The sequence below is a fragment of the Ovis aries genome, chromosome 2 (assembly GCF_016772045.2).
Source record: "Ovis aries strain OAR_USU_Benz2616 breed Rambouillet chromosome 2, ARS-UI_Ramb_v3.0, whole genome shotgun sequence".
NCBI lineage: Eukaryota > Metazoa > Chordata > Mammalia > Artiodactyla > Bovidae > Ovis > Ovis aries.
The window spans coordinates 28,309,351-28,332,644 of record NC_056055.1 but is presented as its reverse complement, the minus strand read 5'-3'; the positions used below and the strand labels follow the sequence as shown (position 1 = coordinate 28,332,644).

The 23,294-nt window shown below is 47.6% G+C and overlaps 1 protein-coding gene across 14 annotated transcripts in view; it reads left to right on the top strand.

Moving 5' to 3' along the window:
- Positions 1-23,294, top strand: part of WNK2 (WNK lysine deficient protein kinase 2) — a 162,448-nt gene that overhangs the window by 25,590 nt on the left and 113,564 nt on the right. For all 14 annotated transcript variants that reach the window (XR_009599523.1, XM_060410837.1, XM_042242989.2 and 11 more), the window contains exons 3-5: positions 18,229-18,401; positions 18,634-18,854; positions 22,377-22,534. Coding sequence is in view for 13 of the 14 variants with exons in the window: in XM_060410837.1 (XP_060266820.1) it covers positions 18,229-18,401; positions 18,634-18,854; positions 22,377-22,534 (552 nt within the window). In the remaining variant the exon portion in view is untranslated. The remainder of the gene's footprint in view (positions 1-18,228; positions 18,402-18,633; positions 18,855-22,376; positions 22,535-23,294) is intronic.

Here is a 23,294-nt window from a genome sequence, read left to right as displayed (position 1 = left end):
ATGAAAAGGACCTTTTCTTTTCACTGTGTTCTATGAGTTTTTAAAAATCCTCTTTCCTGTATTGTCTGTGCATTTGTCTCCACGTTTTCAGTCGGTATATTTTGTACACCCCTGTCTTCTAGTGTTTTGATCCAGTCTTTAGCCATGTCTAATCTGCTGTTGAACTTGTATACTGAGTTTCCATTTTCATTTCTTAGTTTTAGATTCCATCTGATTTCTATTCCGTAGATTTTGGTTCTGGTGAAATTATCGGTCTCACTATCTGTTTTCTTGACCACATTAATCAGGATTTTAAAGTCTGTGTCAAATAACTATATTTGAGTCCTCCTGGAGCTCATTGTCACTGTCTTTTTTTGGCTGTTGCCATTGTTTTCCCTCTCGATTTCCTATCGTTTGACCTGGCCATTTCTGATGGATGTGATGAAAACTTACGGAGATATCTGAGGGAGGCTGTGGGTGATTTTGTCTTTCTCTGGAGAAGATTTACTTTTGTTCCCAGAGGCAGTTAGAATAAGAGGAGATCATATTAATCGAGTCTGGAATTAAGCTGATTCAAAGTGGAGCTTCACCCTTTGTGAGGGCTGCTCTGTTCCCTTTTATCCATGTTCCTAGCACTTAGCACTTCTGGGGGGACTAGACTGAAGCCTGGGTGTTCACTGAGGCCTCTCTGCCTCAGCAGACCCTGTCGCACTGCTGCAGCTCTGCCAAGCCCTTCAGTGTCTAGTCTGTGGTGGTAGTGCCGATGCTCTAAGGTAGAGCAGCACTGCTGCTGCTGCTAAGTCGCTTCAGTCGTGTCCGACTGTGCGACCCCATAGACGGCAGCCCACCAGGCTCCACCGTCCCTGGGATTCTCCAGGCAAGAACAGTGGACTGGGTTGCCATTTCCTTCTCCAATGCATGAAAGTGAAAAGTGAAAGCGAAGTTGCTCAGTCGTGCCCGACTCTTCGCGACCCCTTGGACTGCAGCCCACCAGGCTCCTCCATCCATGGGATTTTCCAGGCAAGAGTGCTGGAGTGGGGTGCTATTGCCTTCTCCGAGAGCAGCACTGGTCCTGTAGAAATTTATTGTGAACCATATATGTAATACATAGTTTAAAAGCCACTTTTAAAGTATAGGAAGAACAAGTAGAGTTAACTTTAATAATATATTTTCCTTAACTTAATATATCAAAAATATCTTTTTAACGTGTATAGTTGACCTTTGAACAATGTGGGTTTGAACTTCATGGGCCCACTTACTATGTGGATTTTTTATTCCAGTAAATACATGTGACAGTATTATATGATCTGTGGTCGGTTCAGTCTGTAGATGCAGATTATGCAGACCGTGAGTATGGAGGGCCCACTGTAAATGTGAATGTGGATTTCCAACTGTGTAGAGGATCATCGACCATAACCCCCATATTGTTCAAGGGTTAGCTGTAATTAAAATGAGATTATTAACCAGACTTAAAAATAACTTTTAAAAATGCTATGTCTTAGAAATCTAGCGTGTATCTTAGGTTTAGATAGCATCTCAGTTTGCACTAGCCTCATGTCACGTATTCATAGCCACATGTGACTCATAGCTATTGTCTTAGGCCACACGACTCTAGAGGAGGATGTGGCTGAGTGTGGGGTTCCCTTCTCTTCAGAGGAGCAGACCCGGCTTATTGCCCATTTCACATGCATGTGCCCTTTGTGCCTGCTCTCTTGTTTTCGTTGAGGTCCCAGGGCTCTTGCTGCCATCTTGAGGAGGAACCAAGGAGTTGGTTCACAGGACGGGGACAGATGGGAGCCACTAGCCTTTCTTTCACCCCAGAGAGCCCGGAGCCTCTGTCTGTGGTCCTTTGTTTTCTTGATCCCCTGCATTGTCTATCTGACAATGCCTCCCTCCACCTTGCATTCTGGTGCATCACCTGACCCAGAGGGACATCTCCAGCTTCCTGACCTGCATCCTGGTATCCTGGTACAGCGTCTGGCCCAGAGGGGACACCAGCTCTCCCCCCACCCTGCTTCCCCCCCAACGCCCTATACCCTGGTGCAGAGTGCCTGGCCCGGAGGGACACCATGTATGTTCAGGACTGGGAGCATGTTCACTCAGCAGACACTAACCTGAGGCCATCAGTCTGCCACCTGGCCCGTGTGGTCATCTTACCTCTGATGGTTAGATTACTTGGACTGCCCAGGGCCTCTGGATAGCAGTGGAGTGAGTCTGGGCCACATTTTTTGTGGGGTGGGGCTTAGAGGACTTGGCTGGATGGGACCTTCCGTAGTACGAAGCATTGGGTTCTCTCTCCTTTCTGCTTCTGTGAGCAGTCAGAGCTGCAGGTCTAGGTGTTCCTGGGCTTGGAGGTATGTGGGGGAGGGTCTGTTTTCTGGGGGAGTGTCCATAGCATTCAGCAGATTGATACAGGACCATGGACCCTGCTGTTACAGCAGGGTGCCCCAGCCGCAGGAAGATCCTTTACAGGAAATGGGGCCAATGAGGAGGCCCCAAAGGAGTGACCAGGCAGCAGCTGGGCCCTGGCGTTTGCTGCAGTGTTTGCCGTCCTGTCCCACTTCTCGCATAGGCACTGTCCTCAGTGAGGTACTCACCTCAACTGACCTTTGTCCACATCTATCTTTAGGTGTCTCTGTGCGGATGTGGCCTGGGCTAGAGTTGGCCCTTCCTAGAAACCAGACACATGGTGTGGCCACGTACAGTGAGTGACTGCTCCCGAGCTTCTGCCTGCTGGGCCTTGGGGCCGCCTCAGATGACTTCCCCTGCTTGAAGGGTAGAGGGGGGCTAGGGCAGGGCCAGGGAGTGGCCAGTGGGATTGGCACAGGCCGGGTGCTAGCTCCCCTGCTCACTAACCTATTTGCATTTCACACCACAATGGATGGCCCACTGCTCTGGCCCAGGGTACCAGGGTTACTCCATTACTCTGTTCTCTCTTGTCTGCCTGCTTCCAGGAGAGAACAGACCTGAGCTTGTGGTGCCACCTGCATAAGACCTCCATCCTTCCCCTTTGTATGGAGAGGAATGAGGTGTGGCGAGACCACAGCTGTATAGTTAAGACCCCATGGCTCGGCCAGGAGGGGCGAGCTAGACCGTGAGGGCTGACTCCCAGGACTTGCCAGGGAGACCTGCTCAAGGCAGCTGTGATAGGAGGAAGTGTGTCTTGGCCATGACCATCTGTCGTAATCTGTGACTATCTGCAGGGCTGGGTCAGGTCTGTCTGTGGCCTGTGTGAGGCCTGAAGTGAGGTGAAGTGAATTCGCTCAGTTGTGTCCGACTCATTGCGACCCTGTGGGTAGTCTACCAGGCTCCTCAGTCCATAGAATTTTTTAGGCAAGAGTACTGGAGTGGATTGCCATTTCCTTCTCCAGGGGATCTTCCTGACTCAGGGATCGAACCCAGGTCTCCTGCATTGCAGGCAGATGCTTTACTGGCTGAGCCACCAGGGAGGTCCCATGAAAGATTTTATGGACTGGAGGGCTTGGGATTGGATCCTGCAAAGGGGCCGGGGCCTGCCCGGCGAGCTCCTGCCCTTGAGTATGCCAGTGGGCTCCGTCTCTGATCAGGTGCTGTCCTCAACGCCCCTCCCTCCACCCCGCAGCCTGTCTGCTCTCTGAGATGATCCCCACCCCGTGTCTGGTCCTCTTCCCTGTTTGGCTGCTTTTCTCCACCTGTCCTTACCAAGTCGTGACAGCTCCTGCCAGTTTCACTGTGGCCCTGCCTGTCCTGTGGTGAGGAGGATGAGCAGGCCTGGGGTAGGGTATAGCCTGCCCATGACCCTGAGCCTGGGGTGGGGCATGGGGCAGAGGCCTCCACCCCAGGAGTGCCCAATATAAAGAGCTGTCTCAAAACTGACCCACTGTGTTCATGCCTGGAATAAGGGCTTCCTAAAGGGTAGAAAGGGGCCATCTCCTGTACCCTCCTACCCCCCACCAGACCTCACCTCTAGCCCTACCCAGAGTAAAAAGTGACAGTAGACCCCAGTGAGGGTCTGGGGAGGGGTTGACACACTTTGCTATGTTCACAGAAATGAAGGCGGGCCTGATGGGGCTGCCAGCTGGTCCTGAAGAACTGGTCTGTGCTGGGCCCGTGACTGCTCCCTCACCCCATCTGCTGGCTGATTAGAGCCAGAGGTGAAATACTGATGCTGGCTCAGCCTCAATCGAGTGATAATTAAGATTCAGTCATGGAGAATATGTGAAATGGTAGGGAAAAGGCTCTACCCAGCTCAGTAAAAAATGCATGTTCAGTCACATTTGGTATCTGTTTGATCAGCTATGCACTACTGTTTCATAATAATAACTCGGTGCATAAGAAACTTGTTTGGACCTCAAAGTTACGTGACCATAGGAAATAAAAATCCTAAATTCCAATATGCATCATTTTGTGACAGAGAAGTGTGGTCGGGTGATCAATAAAGGCTTTTAGGAAAAACCTGTATTATATTAGGTCTGTGGAGTGAAAATAAGAATCTGAACTGTATTAGAGATGCTTTTCCTGGTGTATTTTTATGATATAGCTGGGATACTATGAAGTTCCATGGGAACCATTTCATAGAGCGTTGAAATAATGACACTGTTTCCAGTATGCTACAGATGACGTCCTTTACAGCTCATTAAACTTGTGGCATAGTTGTATGCCAGCTTGCGTGTGGTGAGGGCACCTCGTTTTCCATAGTCCTTCTGTAGGTGGCAGAAGGAATGGGGCCTGGGGAGGCTGGCCACTGGTGGCTCTGCCTTTTGTGGGAAGGGCAGTGGCCTGGGTGGCCTTAAAAGAGCAAAGGCCCTTAGAGACTCTACTTTTGAGTCATTTGTGTACCTAAACCTCTCTCCACCCCAGAGAAGACAGTATTGTTTACAAAGGCAGTGAGAGGCTGGATGGTGATGTTCACGCTTCCTTCTCAGCAATTATAAGCTTGCTGGCACCCATGACAAAGAAAGTGTGAGTGTTGGAGTGTCCAGCCCTCCCTGACCTGTCTGTCCGCTGAGATTTTACTCTCAGCCCGTGCCCAGTGGGATCTTCCTTTTTCTGAGACTCCATGGACCCTTTATGTTGGGTCTGTACTTCCTGAGAAGCGGGATTCCATCGTATGGTAGCAGTGGGAGGACTTTTCACTTCAGTAATGGTGCCTTTATTTTAGTTCAGTTTAGTTTATCTTGTATTTCTTCAGAAGCAAAGGAAAACTGTATTCTTTGATCAAAGAGTGGAGAGGTGTGAGCTCATACTCTAGAGTACACACTATTTGATGCCTTTGTTTGGAAATGATTTAGGAAAAAACATCCCTCCCTTTTCTGTGAGCTTGTGTATTTTTTTGCTTAGATGCAGCTGAAGAGAGCACTTGAGTTTAAAAGAAGTAAATACAGTAAATATTAGAGGGAACAGGTCACAGCCCAATGTGTGTGATATTACCGTCTGTCCAGGGCTCTCCTTTGCTGCCCAGGTGGAGTGTAGCTCTTGAGAGAGGTCAGGACAGCCCCACTGAGCCACCTGCCTTGGGGCAGAGCCAGCACCTGGCTGCTGTCCCTGCAGCCACCAGCCCCTGTGGTGGGTTGTAAACCACAATCAGCCCACTCTTCTGGGACCTCACACCCTCATATAGGATGCTTCCTACTGGAATCCCTGCCCTGCCAGTGCCCTGGGTAGGTGGGGGCGGCTTTCTCCCCAGGCCATTGGGAATGTCCTCTGTCTCATGGTGCCTGCAGCTGGCACACCCACCTATCCCTTTGCTCTGATTTTGGTGCAGTGTAGTTGCGTGCTTTTCTGTTGCCTGCCATCCCTGCTGAACCTGAGGTTTTCCACAGCTTTTCCTGCATGCCTAGAGCCTCAGTGACCATTGGTTGACTGAGCGAGGTGCAGGGATCCTTGCCTGAAGTAGGAGTCAGGGACAGAGCAGTGTCCTCTTCTCCATTGACATCTCCACTCCCTGTGTCCCACTCCTCCTTGGACCCGAGACCCTGTGCCTTCTCTGTTTTATGGTGAGAGAGTGGTGAAGAATGGGCCAGCTCCGCAGCAGCTTGAGCCTGGATCAGGTCCTCTAGACTCGAGAAGGCTCTTCCCACCAGTGGTATCCAGGGCCTAGAGTGTGCAGAGGACTGTGTAGGGCCAGTGACCCCCGCCCTTGGGCCCACTCTGTTCCTGGATCCCCTGTCCTCAGGTGACTCTCTGTACATGGGACTGTTCTCAACAAAGACCCTTGACACTTTGTTTTATGACCAGATGGGGTTGAAGAGAGGTCCAGATTGCTAACCCTAGGACTCTGGCTGTTCTTGACACTCTCTCAGCTGCTCGTGTCCCCTGTCTGTATTGTGTGTGTGGATCCTGCCTTTCCCTGTCTGGACTCAGGGTTGCCAGGCAGCTCTGCTCCTCATGGGGTTGGTTGGCTTTGCATGGAGAAAGGAGATGGTTGCAGAATCCCCTGAGAACAGCCAGGGTGACCCTCTGGGTCTGATGATTTCAGCTCTCACTCATGTGATGTTGGGCAGATCTGGTGACCCCTTGGTGGCTGGGAGGGCCTATTAGATCCAGGGATTTCTTCCTCTGACCACCTTAGCCATCTCTTCTCCCTGCCCCTACCCTATTCAGAGGGTGCCATCCGTGACTGGCTGGACCTTTTTCCTGTAGGAGAAAAGGGCTGGCATTGTCCCAGAATGGATTTATCCTTTATCATCTGGTTGACTTTGACCATCCTTACCGAATAAATTATTTACCAATAATTTACCCTCCACCAGGGATCTGATGGCAGAGAGGCTGGTCTAAGAGACCTCACCCTCTTGTGTGGTGGGGGTGAGCTGTCCCGTAGCGATACTATGTGACCAGCCAGAGCCCACCTCCTCAACATCAGACCTCCAGAACAACCTGACTCTGGCAGGATTTGGGGGTCTCAAAGGGATTATGTGCGTTCTTCCTACCCTGACTTATGACTTGAGCCCCCAGCACATCAAAGAATGAAATCACTCCACAAACAGTGATAACGCGTCAGTCACTGTGGTGGTCCTGCCTTCATGGAGTCACTGAGCTGATGGGGCCAGCCAGCAATCAACAAACTGGAAAGGACCCCAGCCAGCTCTGAGAGAAGGGACGCTGGGCAGCATACTGCAGGCAGCTCTGGACAGTGCTCTGAGGACATGCCAGCTGACCTTTTAAATTATCGAGCAGTGTGTCACCTAGTTAAAAATAGCCCAGTGGCTTAGAACATAAAATAAGGTCGGCTCCCTCCCACTTCCACACCCAGTCCAGCTCCAAGTGGCGCTGTTGTTAAAGATCTGACTTTTGTGTCATACTTGAGTCTTGGCTTTACCATGTTTAGCTGGCATCTGAAAATCAAAACTGTGGCATATGCAGGGCACTCTCCTCTCCCTCTCAGTGTTGTTAGTTAGGTTATTTATAACATGAACCTTTTGCTCTGCACTAAAATGAAATCTTTTGCTTTACTGTTGGTTGATGCTGAAATACGGGCAAAAACAGTTTTTATTGTAAGTAATCCTGTGAGTTTGCTTTAGAACAAATGACTAGACCGTTAGACGGTTTAGTAACTGAAGTGTCGTTGCCCAGATGGCTGCTGGGTCTGGGAGTGGCACAGTGTTGCACCCCGTGTCCTTTCAGGCTTCTGTCACAGGGTGCAGCCAAGTTCAGTCACCCCTTGTAGGCCAGCGGGGCTTCACCGAGTTCCTTTTTGTGTTCTCTGCTTTGCAGAAACGCTTCCAGTAGCTGTTTCACCTGGGGTGCTGTGAAGTAACCTCTGGGTTCTCAAGTGTCTGAGAATAAGTCTTTGGGCTGCATGGTTTGATGTCCCTTTGGCAGATGATAGAATTGCAGGTTTGAGTCGGCATTTTGAGGATGCTGCCAGTATTACCAGTGAGACTGGGTGCCTGTCTGGGTGTTCCTTGGGAGGTAGGACTTAGTCTCAGCCCTTGGGAATCTGATTTTTTCTGGAATGAGACTGGAGGTGGGTCGTTTCTCATTGATTCGGCCGTGGCGTATGCTTTTATTCTAAATAGTTCTCCTTTTAGCTTGGGGAAATGTTACTCTGCTATCGTCTTCTTTCCTGGTACCTGTTCTCTCCTCCTGTTCCGTGTTGTTAGGACTTCCAGCTGGTTCTTTCGTGTCTCTAGATGTTTTTCTTCTCTTTATCTATTTGGCTTTGTGATGCTTTCATTTTACTTTTTACATTCGAAAAATTGAGGTATAACTTACATATAATGAAACACAGATCTCAAGTGTATACATGATGAGCTTTGACATATGCGTGGGAAGGTGTAACCTTTGTCTTCAGTTACAGTGTAGAATGTTTCTGTCACGCCCTCATCCCCCACCACTACCCCCCCCATCCTTCACCTCCCCCCACCCCCGCCAGGTTTGCAGCTTCTGCATTGCCCCTCACCCAAGAGGCAAGCCCTTGCTCTGGTTTCAACCCCATGTGTGAGTTTTGCCTTCTCTGGAGTTCAGGAGATATTAGGAGTGGAGCTGGGCTTCCCTGGGGGCTCAGCGGTAAAGAATCTACTTGCCAATGCAGGAGACGCAGGTTTGATCCCTGGTCTGGGAAGATCCCTGGAGAAGGAAATGGCAACCCATTGCCATATTCTTGTGGGGGAAATCTCATGGACAGAGGAGCCTGATGGGCTATAGTTCATAGGGTTGCAGAGTTGGGCATAACTTAGCAACTGAACAACAGCAACAAAGTTGAAGGGGAGTAGCTGAACCTAGAGCAGGGGTGAACCTGCCAAGGGCTCTCTGAGGCTTGTACCAGCTTGTGTTTCCAACAGCTGTGTGCCCAGAGAGCTCAGCTGCTCTCGGATGCCCAGTGGTTGGAATGATCCATCTTTTTATTTTAGCCCTTCTGGTGGGTGTGAAGTGGTGACTTGTGCTTTTAATTGACATTTTTCTGGTGACTCATGGTGCTTTACACATTTTCATGTACTTATTGGCCTTTTCTGCATCTTTTGTGACTTTTCTTTTTATGTCTTTATTGTTGAGGTGTGGGAGTTCTATCTATATTCTGGATGTAACTCCATGTCAAAAGCACCTATTGAGAATATGTTGGTGACTTACTTTCTAAAACAAAGTATTGCTTTTGATGAGCAGAACATGTTTCCATGTTATTGTCTTGGTGAAATGATAACTTTTTTGTATTTACTGTTTCATTGGGTTACAGAATACCTAATATTCTTAAAATACAGAGCTTTAATTTGCAAAAGCTCTTCCTTGATTGTTCCTATTTAAATAGAAGCTGCTCTTATTTATTTGTGTCAAGCTCTTGGATTTTTATGAGGACATGAACTAGATTTTTGGGGAAGTGGCTTTTGTGCCTGAATTGCTTGTTTTTCTGGAATCAGTCTTGCTGTATCTCTGCTTTGCTGGTGATTATTCTATTCAGTCCTGCTTGTACCTGGAGTGTCTGATGACGGTTTATTGAGGTGGGCCTGGTGGGTGGGAGAATGCCTAATGGGTACAGTGTTACTTGGGATAGAATTCCTTAACCAGCTAATCTTGTCATGACCCCAGGGCCCTTCTCTTCTTTTGGATTGGTTGGAGTCTGGCTTGATGTCCTCTGGGGTCTTTCAAAGGACCTGAGAGGTCTTAGACTGTGTTTTTTTCAGCTCTGATTTTTGAAATGTATCCATTTCTGTCTTCCTGCTGCTGCTGCTAAGTCGCTTCAGTCATGTCTGACTCTGTGCGACCCCAGAGACAGCAGCCCACCAGGCTCCCGCATCCCTGGGATTCTCTAGGCAAGAACACTGGAGTGGGTTGCCATCTCCTTCCCCAATGCATGAAAGTAAAAAGTGAAAGTGAAGTTGCTTAGTCGTGTCCGACTCCCAGCGACCCCATGGACTGCAGCCCACCAGGCTCCTCTGTCCATGGGATTTTCCAGGCAAGAGCACTGGAGTGGGGCGCCATTGCCTTCTCCTAAAATTCCTCAAAAACTTGATGGTTTGTGTTCATTTGTATTTATGTTTCCTTCTGAGAGTTCTCCTGGTGGGAAGGTGAAGGGTGGGCTTTGTAGGCTGATTAGGCTGTGATGGAGGTGACGCTGGGGGCACATACTCAGGCTTGGGGAGAAGGCTGTGCTGGGGCCTCTAGGGGTAAGATTCACCCATGAGGTGAAGTTGAAAACAACAGAACTCTGGTGGAAATCCACTGGAGGGATTTAAGAAGGGAAGGGCCAGGATCTAGGCTGCAGAGGAGGGATGAAGATAGGTGGCCGGGTTGCTGGTGGACTGGGATCCAGGTAATGCTGGAGCAGATGGATCAAGGGCAGGGAAGGTGCTTGGTGTGTGGGACTGTGCTGAGGAGTCCGTGTCTTCCTCCCAAGATGTGGCTGGGCATACTTATGGATGACACCCCAGGGGTGCCTCCCCGTACCGTGATGGTGGGCTACAGTTCCCTACTTAACTGCGGTCCCAGCTCAGTGCCCGAGCTGCAGGTATCCCCAGGCCCCAGCGAGTGTGTCTTCTGTGTCCTCTCGCGTTGATGCAGATGAGCCTGGGACTCTGCTACTCGTCTCTACCTCTCATGCCATTGTTTCCTTGTTTTCTGGTTGTCATCTGCTGTGGTTGTGGACATGTCCTCAAAGTTACGGGTAAATTAGAAGTAAACAGATGCTTCTTTCTCTTAATAATACTCAGTAAGTGGGTGTGGAGGGAGCAAGGTTTCAGAGGTTTTTTTTTCTTTTTTAAATTTTGATATAGTTGCTTTAAAATGTTGTATTAGTTTCTACTGTACGATGAGGTGAACTGACTATATGTATGTATATATCCCCTCTGTCTTGGCCCTCCCCCACCCATCCCACCCGTCTAGGTCACCACAGAAGGCTGAACTGAGGTCCCCACAAGCAATATGCATGTCAGTCTCAATCTCCCAGTTCAACCCACTCCCACTTCCCCTCCAGCCCGCCATGTCCACAAAGATTCTCTACATCTTTATCTCTATTCCTGCCCGGCAGATAGGTTCATCTGTCCTGTTTTGCTAGATTTCACATATATGTGTTAATATACAGTATTTGTTTTTCTCTTTCTGACGTACATCACTCTGTATGACAGATTCTAGGTCCATCCACGTCTCTACAAATGACTCAGTTTTGTTTCTTTTTAAGGCTGAGTAGTATTCCATTGTATATATATATATGTACCACACTGTCTTCTCTTTTTTTCTTGGCCACACCACGGGGAGTGTGGGATTTTAGTTCCCCGAGCAGGGATCGAACCCACGCCCCCTACAGTGGAATCGTGGAATCCTAACCACTGGACTACTAGGGAATTCCCCTGTCCCACATGTTCTGTATCCATTCGTCTGTGATGGATGCTTAAGTTGCTTCCATGTCCTGGCTTTTGTAAATAGTGCTGCAATGAACATTGGGGTGCCATGTGTCTTTTTAAACTGTGGTTTTCTCGGGGTATATGCCCAGTAGTGGGATTGCTGAGTCATTTGGTAGTTCTATTTTCAGTTTTTTAAAGGAACCTCCATACTGCTCTCCATAGTGGTTGTATCAATTTACATTTCCAGTGCAAGAGGTTTCCCTTTTCTCCATACCCTCTCAAGCATTTATTGTTTGTAGATTTTTGATGAAGGCCATTCTGACAAGTGTGAGGGGATACCTCATTGTGGTTTTGACCTGCACTTCTCTAAAAATTAGTGATGTTGACCATCTTTTCATATGCCTCTTGGCCATCTGTATGTTTTCTTTGGAGGAATATCTATTTAGGTCTTCCACCAGTTTTTTGATTGGGCGGTTTATGTTGAGCTGTGTGAGCTATTTGTATATTTTAGAGATTAGTCACTTTTCAGTTGCTTCATTTACAAATATTTTCTCCCATTCTGGGGGTTGTCTTCCTGTCTTGTTTATGGTTTCCTTTTCTTTGCAAAAGCTTTTAAGTTTAATTAGGTCCTATTTGTCTATTTTTGTTTTTATTTTCATTAGTAAAGGAAGTGAGTCAAAAAGGGTGTTGCTGTGATTTATGTCAATGAGTGTTCTTCCTGTCTTTTCCTCTAAGAGTTTTATAGTATCCAGTCTTAAGTTTAGGTCTTTATCTATGTTGAGTTTATTTTTGGGTATAGTGTTAGGGAGTGTTCTAATTTCATCCATTTACATGTAGCTGTCCAGTTTTCCCAGCACCACTTATTGAAGAGACTGTCTTTTCTCCATTGTATATTCTTGCCTTTTTCGTCATACATTAGGTGACCATGGGTGTGTGGGTTTATCTCTGGGCTTTCTGTTCTGTTTCACTGATCTGCGTTTCTGTTTTTGTGTCAGTACCATACTGTCTTGATGACTGGAGCTGTGTCGTGTAGTTTGAAGTCAGGGAGCCTGATTTCTTCTGCTCTGTTTCTCTTAAGATTGCTTCAGCTCTTTGGGTCTTTTGTATTTCCATATAAATTGTAAAATTTTTTGTTCTAATTCTGTGAAAAATGCCATTGGTAATTTGATAGGGATTGCATTGAATCTATAGATTGCTTTGGGTGGTATAGTCATTTTCACAATATTGATTCTTCTAATCCAAGAGTGTGGTATCTCTCTCCATTTGTTTGTGTCATCTTTGATTTCTTTCATCAGTGTCATATACTGATGTGTACTAGTTTCTGAGTACAGGTCTTTTACCTCCTTAGGTAGGCTTATTCTTAGATATTTTATTCTTTTTGTTGCAGTGGTAAATGGGAGTTTCCTTGATATTTCTTTCTCAACTTTTGTTGTCAGAGTATAGTAATGCAAGAAGCTTCTGTACATTAATTTTGTATCCTGCAACTTTACCAAATGTATTGATTAGCTAAAGTAGCTTTCTACTGACATCTTTAGGATTTTCTATGTATAGTATCGTGTCATTTACATACAGTGTCAGTGTTACGTCTTCTCTTCCAGTTTGCGTTCCTTTTATTTCTTTTTCTTCATAACTAGGACTTCCAAAACTATGTTGCATAATAGTGGTGAGAGTGGACATTCTTACTAAGTCTGTTTCTGATGTTAGAGGAAATGCTTTTAGTTTTTCATCACTGAGCATATTTGCCGTTGGTTTGTCATATATGGCCTTTATTATGTTGAGGTAGGTTCCTGCTGTGCCCATTTTCTGGAGAGATTTTATCATGAATGGATATTGAATTTTGTTAAAAGCTTTTTCTGTCTCTATTGAAATGGTCATATGGTTTTTATTCTTTAATTTGTTGATATGGGTTATTGCGCTGATTGGTTTATGTGTATTGAAGAACCCTGGGATAAATCCCACTTGATTATAGTGTATGATCCTTTTTGTATGTTCTTGGATGCTGTTTGCTAGTATTTTGTTGAAAATTTTTGCCTTTATGTTCATTACTGATATTTGTCTGTAATTTTCTTATTTTGTGCTTTTTTTTTTTGTCTGGTTTTGGTATCAGGGTGATCGTGGCCTTGTAGGATGAGCTTGGGAGTGTTCCTTCCTGTGCAGTTTTTTGAAAGAGTTTGAGAAGGGTGGGTGTTAGATCTTCTCTAAATGTTTGATAGAATTTGCTTGTGAAGCCATCTGGTCCTGGATTTTGTTTGTCAGAAGATTTTTAATTGGAGTTTCAATTTCATTACTTGTAATTGATCTGTTTAAAACAATTTTCTATTTCTTCTTGATTCAGTCTTGGGAGATTGTACCTTTCTAAGAATTTGCCCATTTCTTCCAGGTTGTCTGTTTTATTGGCCTGTAGTTGCTTGGATAGTCTCTTATAGAGAAGGAAATCAGAGAAGGCGATGGCACCCCACTCCAGTACTCTTACCTGGAAAATACTATGGACGGAGGAGCCTGGTAGTCCATGGGGTCACAAAGAGTTGGACATGACTGAGCGACTTCACTTTCACTTTTCACTTTCATGCATTGGAGAAGGAAATGGCAACCCACTCCAGGGTTCTTGCCTGGAGAATCCCAGGGACGGGGGAGCCTGGTGGGCTGCTGTCGATGAGGTCGCACAGAGTCGGACAGGACTGAAGCGACTTAGCAGCAGCAGCAGAGAAGGAAATGGCAATCCATTCCAGTGTTCTTGCTGGGAGAATCCCATGGACAGAGGAGCCTGGCAGGCTACACAGTCCATGGGGTCACAAGAGTTGGATACGAGTTAGCGACTAAACCACCACCATAGTCTCTTATGATCCTTTGTATTTCTGTGGTATTAATTGTAATTTCTCCTTTTTCATTTCTAATTTTATTGACTTGAATCCTCTCCCTTTTTTTTCTTGATGAATCTGGCTAACAATTTATCAGTTTTGTTTCTTTTCAAAGAACCAGCTTTTAGTGTCATTGATTTAAGCTATTATTTCATTCCTTTCTATTGCATTTTTTCTGTTTGATTTTTGTGGTTTCTTTCCTTCTACTGACTTTGGGTTTTGCTTGTTCTTTTTTCTGTAGTTGCTTTAGGCATAAGGTTGTTTATCTGATATTTTTCTTGTTTCTTGAGATAGGATTGAATTACTATAGACTTTCCTCTTAAAACTGCTTTTGCTGTATCCCATAGGTTTTGGGTTGTCATGTTTTTGTTGTCATTTATTTCTAGGTATTTTTACAATTTTCTCTTTGATTTCTTCAGTGATGTCTTAGCTACTTAGTAGCATATTATTTAGCCTCCATGTGTTTGTGCTTTTTACAGTTGTTTTTCTATAATTGATTTCTAATCTCATAGCATTGTGGTTGGAAAAGGTGCTTAATATGATTTTAATTTTCTTAAATTTACTGAGACTTGGTTTATGACCTAAGATGTGATCTATCCTGAAGAATTTCCTGTGTGTGTTTGAGAAGAATGTGTATTCTGTTGCTTTTGGATGGAATATCCTCTGAGTATCAGTTAAGTCTGTCTGGTCTGCTGTGTCATTTAAAGTTTGTATTTCCTAATTTATTTTCTGTCTAGATGATCTGTCCATTGGTATAAGTGGGATGTTAAATCCCCCCACTGTAATTGTAATCCTGTTGATTTCTCCTTTGATTGCTGTTAACATTTGCCGTATGTTTTGACATGCACCTATGTTGGGTGCATAAGTATTTACAGTTGTTAGATCTTGTTCTTGGATTGATCCCTTGATCATTATGTCGTGTTCTTCCTTGTCTGTTGTAATAGTCTTTATTTTATTTTAAAGTCTAGTTTATCTGATTGCTTCTCCAGCTTTCTTTTGATACCCATTTGCTATAGAATACCTTCTTCCATTCCCTCACTTTCAGTCTGTACGAGTCTCTAGGTCTGAAGTGGGTCCCTTGTAGACAGCATGTATACAGGTCTTGTTTTTGTATACATTTAGCCAGTCTTTTGGTTGGAGCATTTAATCCATTTACATTTAAGAGAATTATTGATATGTGTATTCCTATTGCCATTTTCTAATTGTTTTGGGTTTGTTTTTATAGGTCTTTCTCTTCCCTTGTGTTTCCTAGAGAAATTCCTTTAGCATTTGTTGTAAAGCTGGTTTGGAAGTGCTGAATTCTCTTAGCTTTTGCTTGTCTGTAATGCTTTTGATTTTTCCATCAAATCTGAACCAGATCCTTGCTGGCTAGAATAATCTTATTTGTAGGTTTTTCTCTTTCATCATTTTAAATGTATCTTGCCACTCCCTTCTGGCCTACGCAGTTTCTGCTGCAAAATCAGCTGATAACCTTTTGGGGATTCCCTTGTGTGTTATTTTTTGCTGTTCCTTGCTGCTTTTAATATTTTCTTTGAATTCAATTTTTGTTAGTTTGATTAATATGTGTCTCAGTGTGATTATCATTGGGTTTGTCTCCTTGAGTAGGGAAGTCTCTGTGCTTCCTGGACTTGGGTGGCTATTTCCTTTCTCATGTTGAGGAGGTTTTCGACCAATCTTTTCAAGTATTTTCTCAGACCCTTTCTCTTTTCTTCTTCTGAGACCTCTATAATTCGAATGTTGTTGTGTTCAGTGATGTCCCAGAGGTCTGTGAGACTGTCCTCATTTCTTCTCATTCTTTTTCTTTATTCTGCTCCTCAGTAATTATTTCCAGCATTTGATCTTCCAGCTTACTTATTCATTCTTCTGTCTCAGATAATTTGCATTGATTCCTTCCAGTGTATTTTTCATTTCCCTTGTTGTGTTGCTCATCACTGTGTATTCTTTAGTTCTTCTGGGTCCTTGTTAAATATTTCTTGTATTTTCTTGATCCACACCTCCATTCTATTTCCAAGATTTTGGATCATCTTTATTACTGTTCCTCTGAATTCTTTTTCAGGTTGATTGCCTGTTTCCTCTTCATTTATTTGGTAAGGTTTTTACCTTGCTCCTACATCTGTAATGTATTTTTTTTTGTTATCCCATTGTTTTTGATGGGCAGGGCTGTGTTCCTGTCTTGCTGGTTGTTTGACCTGATTAGTTCAGCACTGGAGTTTGCAGACAGTTGAGTGGAGCTGTGTGTTGGTGCTGAGATGAGGACTTCTGGGAGACCTCACACTGACTAATTTCCCTGTGACCTGCAGTTCTCTGTTAATTCAGCAGTTTGGACTTGGCACTACCACCACAGGAGCTCAGGCCCAACCTCTGGCCTGGGAACCAAGGCCCAGTAAGCCTTAAAGTGCAGAAAAAAGAAAAAAAAAAAAAAGCAAGCAACAAGCAGAAAAGAACAGAACAATACCAAACAATAAAGTAAGGTAATTAGGAAAGTAAAAACTATATTTAGCAAAATAACTCTAAAAATTAAACAGGACAAAATAAAACAGAATGATAACAGCAAAAAAAAAAAAAAGAAAGAAAGAAAGAAAGGCAAAAGAAAGACAATAAAGCAGTTTAAAAACTAATTAGAAAAAGAATAAAAATAAAAGATAAAGACATAAAAATAAGACTTCCCTGGTGGTCCAGTGGCTAAGACTCTGTGCTCTATTGCAGGGAGCCTGAGTTTGATCCCTGTTTAGGGAACTAGATCCCACATGTCACACCTAAAAATTCCACTTACTGCAAGGAAGGTCAAAGATCTCACTTTCACGTGACACAGCTAAGACCCAGCACAGCCAAATAAATAAATAAAAATAAGTAATTATTGAGAAAAAATAAATAAAATACTCTCCACGCCTCCTCTTCCAGTCTTCTTCCTTCTACTGTGAGCTATAGCCTCCCCCTGCCTCCCCAGGGGACCCTCCAAGACCTCCAGATAGGTCTGTGGACCCGCTTTGGTGTTCCGCTCACTAGCATCTGCTCCTGAAGCTGGCCTGGAGCACACATGCCATGTAGGCCAGTTGGGGCATAGGCCTCCACTGGCGTGCCCATAGGGGCTGGCGCAGCCAGGGAAGAGGCCTTGGAGACGGGTGGCGTCCGGCTTGCCTGTACCTACATGGCCAAAGGAAGCTCTGTCAGGGGCGGGACTTGGGCTGCCAGTACTGTGTGGCTGGAAGAGGCCTTCGTGGGTGTGAGGGCTCAGGATTGGGATCCACACAGCTGGAAGAGGCGTTGGGGCTGGACTCAGGCCTAAGATGCAAGCGTCTGGAAGAGGCCTGGGGTGGTAGGGGGGCCGGGTGGTCTTAGCCTGAGATCTGTGCAGCTGGAGGGGTCCCAGCGGGTGGTGGGGCTTTCAGGCCCAGGACCCCCACAGACTCACCGGGGCTGAGTGGGCAGAGGAGACGCTGGCTGTGTTCCCCTCTATTCCCAGCCTCCCACAGGTTCCTCCCTGTCCTCGCTGATCCCTTGGTGGTGAGTGGGCTCCTCTGAGTGCGGAAACCTTCCCTCTCCTCCAGACACTCTCAGTGGTTCCTGTCTGGTCCCACCGCCACTCTTCTCTCCCTCCCTCCCACATCCTACCTGGTTGCTCGGGAATTCCTCCCACCCCTCAGGTGTCCAGGTCCCGCATCAGGGCCTCGTCAGCGCCCTAGCTGTGAGCAGATGCAAACTCTACGTCTTCCTACTCTGCCATCTTGATGCTGCCCCTCAGAGGTGTTTTTGGGGAAAAAACACATGAGTATTACAGTGTGGGGTTTGGCGGTATCTCTGATTCCCAGAGACCTTTTTGCTGAGCTTCTTGAGCAGAGAGAAGCTAATTTGAAATTGATGAGATATCAGGGTCTGATGGTCCAGATGTTGGAGAACCGTGAACAGTTGTGCTGGCTTCATGAATCAGGCCTGTCCTACTCTCTGTGGGTAAAGAGGGGAAGGACTTGAAACTGGGTCAGATTTCCCTCAGCTCCAGATATCTAGTCCTTTCCTCCTGCCGTGTTGTGTGTTAAGAGCCGAGAGAGCGGCCTGGCAGAGTCCTGGCCCCGGCTCCCTGCAAGGCCTCTGCCTGAGGCTGTGCCAAGTATCGCTCTCAGTCCGTGTGTGTTTCTCTCTAGGACCGGAAGCTCACCAAACTGGAGAGGCAGCGGTTCAAGGAGGAGGCCGAGATGCTGAAGGGCCTGCAGCACCCTAACATTGTGCGCTTCTATGACTTCTGGGAGTCCAGTGCCAGGGGGAAGCGGTGCATTGTGCTGGTGACCGAACTGATGACCTCGGGGACACTGAAGACGTGAGCATGCTACCCACCCAGCCAGCTGGGGCCTTGGGGTGGGCTTGGCCTGGGCCTCAAGAGTTGCAATGGCTGAGGCCCCGGGCCTGCGTCTGCTTGGGATGGTCCTGGCTGGTGTGGCCAGCAGCCCTTTCTCAGAAGTGCCCCTGTTTGGGAAATAAATACACAGCCCTCAGCAACTGGGAGTCCCTTCCCCACACGAGCCGTGGGTGAGCCTCACCCCCACCTGCAGGTATCTGAAGCGGTTCAAGGTGATGAAGCCCAAGGTTCTACGTAGCTGGTGCCGGCAGATCCTGAAGGGCCTGCTGTTCCTGCACACCAGGACGCCCCCCATCATCCACCGGGACCTCAAGTGTGACAACATCTTTATCACTGGGCCCACAGGGTCTGTGAAGATCGGCGACTTGGGCCTGGCCACCCTCAAGAGAGCATCCTTTGCTAAAAGCGTGATAGGTGAGCCCGTCTTGTCTCTTCATGCCCCTGTGCTTCAGGGCACCTCCCCACCTGCCCGGGATCACCATCCTGCAAGTGCTGGCTCTGCTGCCTGTGCCCCCTATGCCTGGCTGCAGCCCTGGATGCCCTGTGTGTGTCCCTTAGCTGTGTCCCTTGGGTGCTGAGGCTGACTGGCACCCAAGGGCCTGTGGACACTAAGGGTACTTGGGTGCAGGAAAGAGATCTGAAGGACAGAAGTATGTGGGGACTTCGTGGTCATTGAGGCTGGAGCTGCCTTCAGTGGACTGAGGGTGGGGAGGGAGCCCCAGACCCCAAGACCCACAGAGGGAACCTTTGGGGTAGTTTGGGGTATGGAGTGAGCATGAGGGGTGTGGGGCTGAGGGATTTCATGTGGATGGCAGTTTGCTGGCTATTAGCCTCTGCATTTCTTATCCTCCTCAGAGAAGCTCCTCTGTGGCTGTGGCTATCGTGAGGACATGGTCTGCAGTTCATGCCAGCCCCATGTGGGGTTGAGCTTTGGTCCTGCATGCAGCAGGCACTGTGTGTCCACCAGAGCTGCGGGGAGCCCTTCCTAGGTTTTGCAAAGAATGTGCTTGAAGGGGCTGTGGGGCAGCCATTTATAGGGTTCAGGATGTTGGAAAGTGCCAGTGAGCTGCAGGGTCAGGTGGCTGTAGGGTCAGGTGGCTGTAGGGTATGGCTCTGGAAGTTTGGATCAGGAAAGATTGGGAGAGGCTTTCCTCCATGCCATGATGCGACGGCGTCTTCCCACATAAGCAAGATGAGAGGGTGATTAGGGCTTGGCAAGTTCATGGTTTTGTTGTATGGTTGGAGACAGAACTTGACTTGTTTGTGGAACATGGAACTGCTGGGAATCTGGAAACTTCTCTGGCAGCCTAGTGGTTTTGGAATGTGACAACATCTGGGACAAGGTAGCCACCAAGTGTCCTGCGGATGTGAGGCCTGTGGCCTCTGGCTGAATAGGGGAGCTGAGTAGTGATGCAAGGGTTGACTCGGGCCTCAGTTCCCTATCTGTGAAATGGGTGGAGCAGGTGAGGGCCTGGCTGTGGGACCCAGGGATTTGGGGGAAACACCACCAAGCCTCCGAGCTGCTAGAGGTGTCCAGGCAGGCTTTGCAGGTTTGGCCTTGGAAGTCAGGGCTTCTTTGACAGCTTTTTCCTCTTGGAAATGGACTTCCAGTTGCTGAGTGATGCAGTGGGGTGAGGTGAAGCCTGCGTGTTTCTGGAGGCACAGTGAGCCCCACTCAGTGTCTGGCTCCACAGGACTCCCTGATCACCCCACCTTTTGCTCAGCTGGAGCCCTCGAAGCTCCATGCTCATTGTAAATGGGGGCTGGTCAGCACATCTAAACAGGTGGGCAGCAAGACCCTGTCCCCAGCAAGGGGCCTCAGCTGAGTGGGGGTCTGTGGTCAGGTGAAGGATCCCCTAGGCCTATGAATGAGGCTTTTCCCTCCATGCTGTGTCCAGGGTACCTATGGGGGCCTTTGATACTGTAGACCCATTCTAGGTGCAGCCGTCAGAGAGGTGTTGTGCAAATAAGACGTGATTTGAGATATCTGGCGGTGGCAGCCTCCTAGAGGCTCCCCCTGACCCTTGTGGAGTTTGTCCCTGAGGGCTGCGTGGATCTGACGCCGTCATGGGGTGCTCTCACTGCGTTTGTGCTGGCCGGGCCCTGAGTGGGTGGAGGTGAAGTTGGCACAGTCCTTCCTGCAGGTGTTCACAGCCATGGAGGCTGGGACTTGGGGGATGCAGAGCTGTGGGGCGTAGGAGGTGCGCCCAGAGGTCCCTGGACACATGTGTGTATGGGTGCCAGCATACACACATTCTTCTTAACATTTAGATTTAAACAGCTGTGTTGTAAGGAAAAAGAAAAAAGTTTGGTGTCCATGGCCCTCGCACAAGTGCAAAATTGGCATCACCACCATCCCACCTTGCAGCTGGGCCCCACACACACCCATTGTCCACTCTGCTCCCACAAAGTCAGAACATCTTGGGTCCTTGGGGTATTTCTTGCAAAGCAGCATTTCTGGTTCCCAAGGGTCTCAGAAGAGACTGAGCTGAGTGATCAGGAGGTCTGGGCAGGTAAGTCGGGTCCTCTCTAAGCCGGCTTTGCTCCCAGCTGCTTGCCAGCAGCCCTGAGGCTCCTCTCTCTTATCCTTCTAGATGGACATGGCCAAATGCCAAAATTTTCAGTATTATCGTATGGTCCAAAAACCCAAAAGGATGAAAAATGGCCAGTGCAAGGTCCCTTGAACTCCAGTTCTCTCTCTATTCATCATTATTTCTGATGCAATCTTTGAGACTTCTTCATGCATGTTTGTAACTCAACGTAGATTCTTGTGTTTTCCATTTTTTACCCAAACTGTTAACTTCTTTTTTTTGGTAAATATATAATACATCTTAAGTTGAAATTATGGGTAAAGGAAAAAAAATTAAAATCACCCTTAATTTCCCTGCATGCCAGGTACCCCAAAACCTCATGCTTTTTAACACACTAGTTTGTACTGTTTTACATCTGCTTTTTGAAAAAAAAAAAAAAACTGGAACGTTTTGAGAATCTTCCAAGGTCAACAAAGATGGAGAAGTTGAAATTAAGCAGTCTTATTGAAATTGATGGCCCCATTTCTTTGCATTCAGCTTGACAGATGCTCAGTTGGACCTTTTCTTTAAAAAAAAAAAAGAAAGAGTTTGTGATTTTTAAAGCAAATATTTGTTACAGAAAAATTAAAAACACCAGACTAAAGGAAAAAGCTGTAACGCCACCTTCTAGATGAGTCATTTTTGTCTGTGCTTATGGTTTTATATGGGATGGCCAGCATGCATGTACAATCATATATTTTGCTTATTTTACTCAGCCTATGTGAGTCTATCATGTCCTTACAAATTCAGAGTGAGCTTTGTTTTAAAATCTCTTGTGCTTAGAATGGACGGGCAGTTCTCACCATAACACGTTGCTGGTACCTGCCAGATGATTGGCACGTGCCCAGCTGTCCGCAGGCAGCCATCTTTAGTGAAGAGGATCACTGTGCTGACTGATGCTCTGCCTGTCTAGGGACATGGGGGCCTTTCTGGGCTTTTACAACTTACGTAGCTCTGTGGTGACCCCAAGTTTTTGTCTGCTCTGGGTTATCCGGGCCTGTAGCCAGGAGGGATGTGCTCAGACTTCTGCCTCCTCCAAGAGAGGCACCTCCATCATTTCTGGCACAGACCCTGTCTCCTGGGAAGCAATGGTCTCCCAGCTCTGTGGTCAGGGGATGGAGCTATAAACTGATCCACCCTAGAATTGGGAGGGTATGGGGGGATGGTGGTGCGGATTTGGGGAAACTTCTATCAGTAAAGCAGAATCCTGTTTGAATCCTGGATTCTAGAACCAGTGGCGAGGAGCATGGGGGCAGGCCCGTCCTGGCTTGTGGATGGGGAAGGAGGTGTGGGACTCTGATGAGAGGCCTAGGGGGCTCCGAGGCCCAGTGACCACTGACCCTGCGTCTTCTGCTCCTGGGTGCAGGTACCCCCGAGTTCATGGCACCAGAGATGTACGAGGAGCACTACGATGAGTCTGTGGACGTGTATGCCTTCGGGATGTGCATGCTGGAGATGGCCACCTCGGAGTACCCCTACTCAGAGTGCCAGAATGCCGCCCAGATCTACAGGAAGGTCACCTGTGTGAGTCCACCGGCCACTGTGATGGGCTGGCTGTGTGTCCCACATTGAGCTCTGTGTGCTTTGTAAAATCCTCACAGGAGCCATGTGAGAAAGGGAAGGAAGCCATTTTACAGATGGAGAATTAGAGGACTAGTAGGGGGTCTCCTAGCTTCTGTGGAGTAGCAGCGGTTGTAACGTGGGCTGTGGGTGGACCCTGGAGCCTTCACTGGGGCCTCAGGCAGCGCTGCGGGGCTGGAGCACCAAAGGGGCCTCTGCAGGAGGCCCAGGCCACCTGTCCATAGAGACCCTCCTCTGTGCCACCTGGAGGCTGCTGGCCCTCCCGCCTTCTAGCATGTCCCTAGACTTTGATCAGGTGGTTTCAGCTCTGAAAACGGCATCCTGTCCTCCCGCTGTGGCTGTCCTGCTGGGTGGGGAGTGCAGCAGGAGCATCCAGCCCAGGGCAGCTGGGGCTGTGCCTTTTCTGGGCCCTGCTACCTCACTGTCCATCTGTACCTGCAGGTACCAGGCCCCACCGCCCAAGTGCTGGCTGCCTCTCCCCAACCCCAGCCCCCACCTCCCTGCAGCCTCCTCACTTCTGCAGAAGCGTGAGGCGCCATGGCTCTTGGAACCCCAGAGCACCTGCCCTCATCCCGCCCTCTACTTTGAGCCCTCCCCGCAGGTCACAGCTTGCTTCTGTCCTTTGAGTCTTCCTTTTCAGTTATCTATCAGTCATTTTTTTCACTCTAAGCGCCTCCTGTGTGCTGCTGAGGGTGCAAGGTAT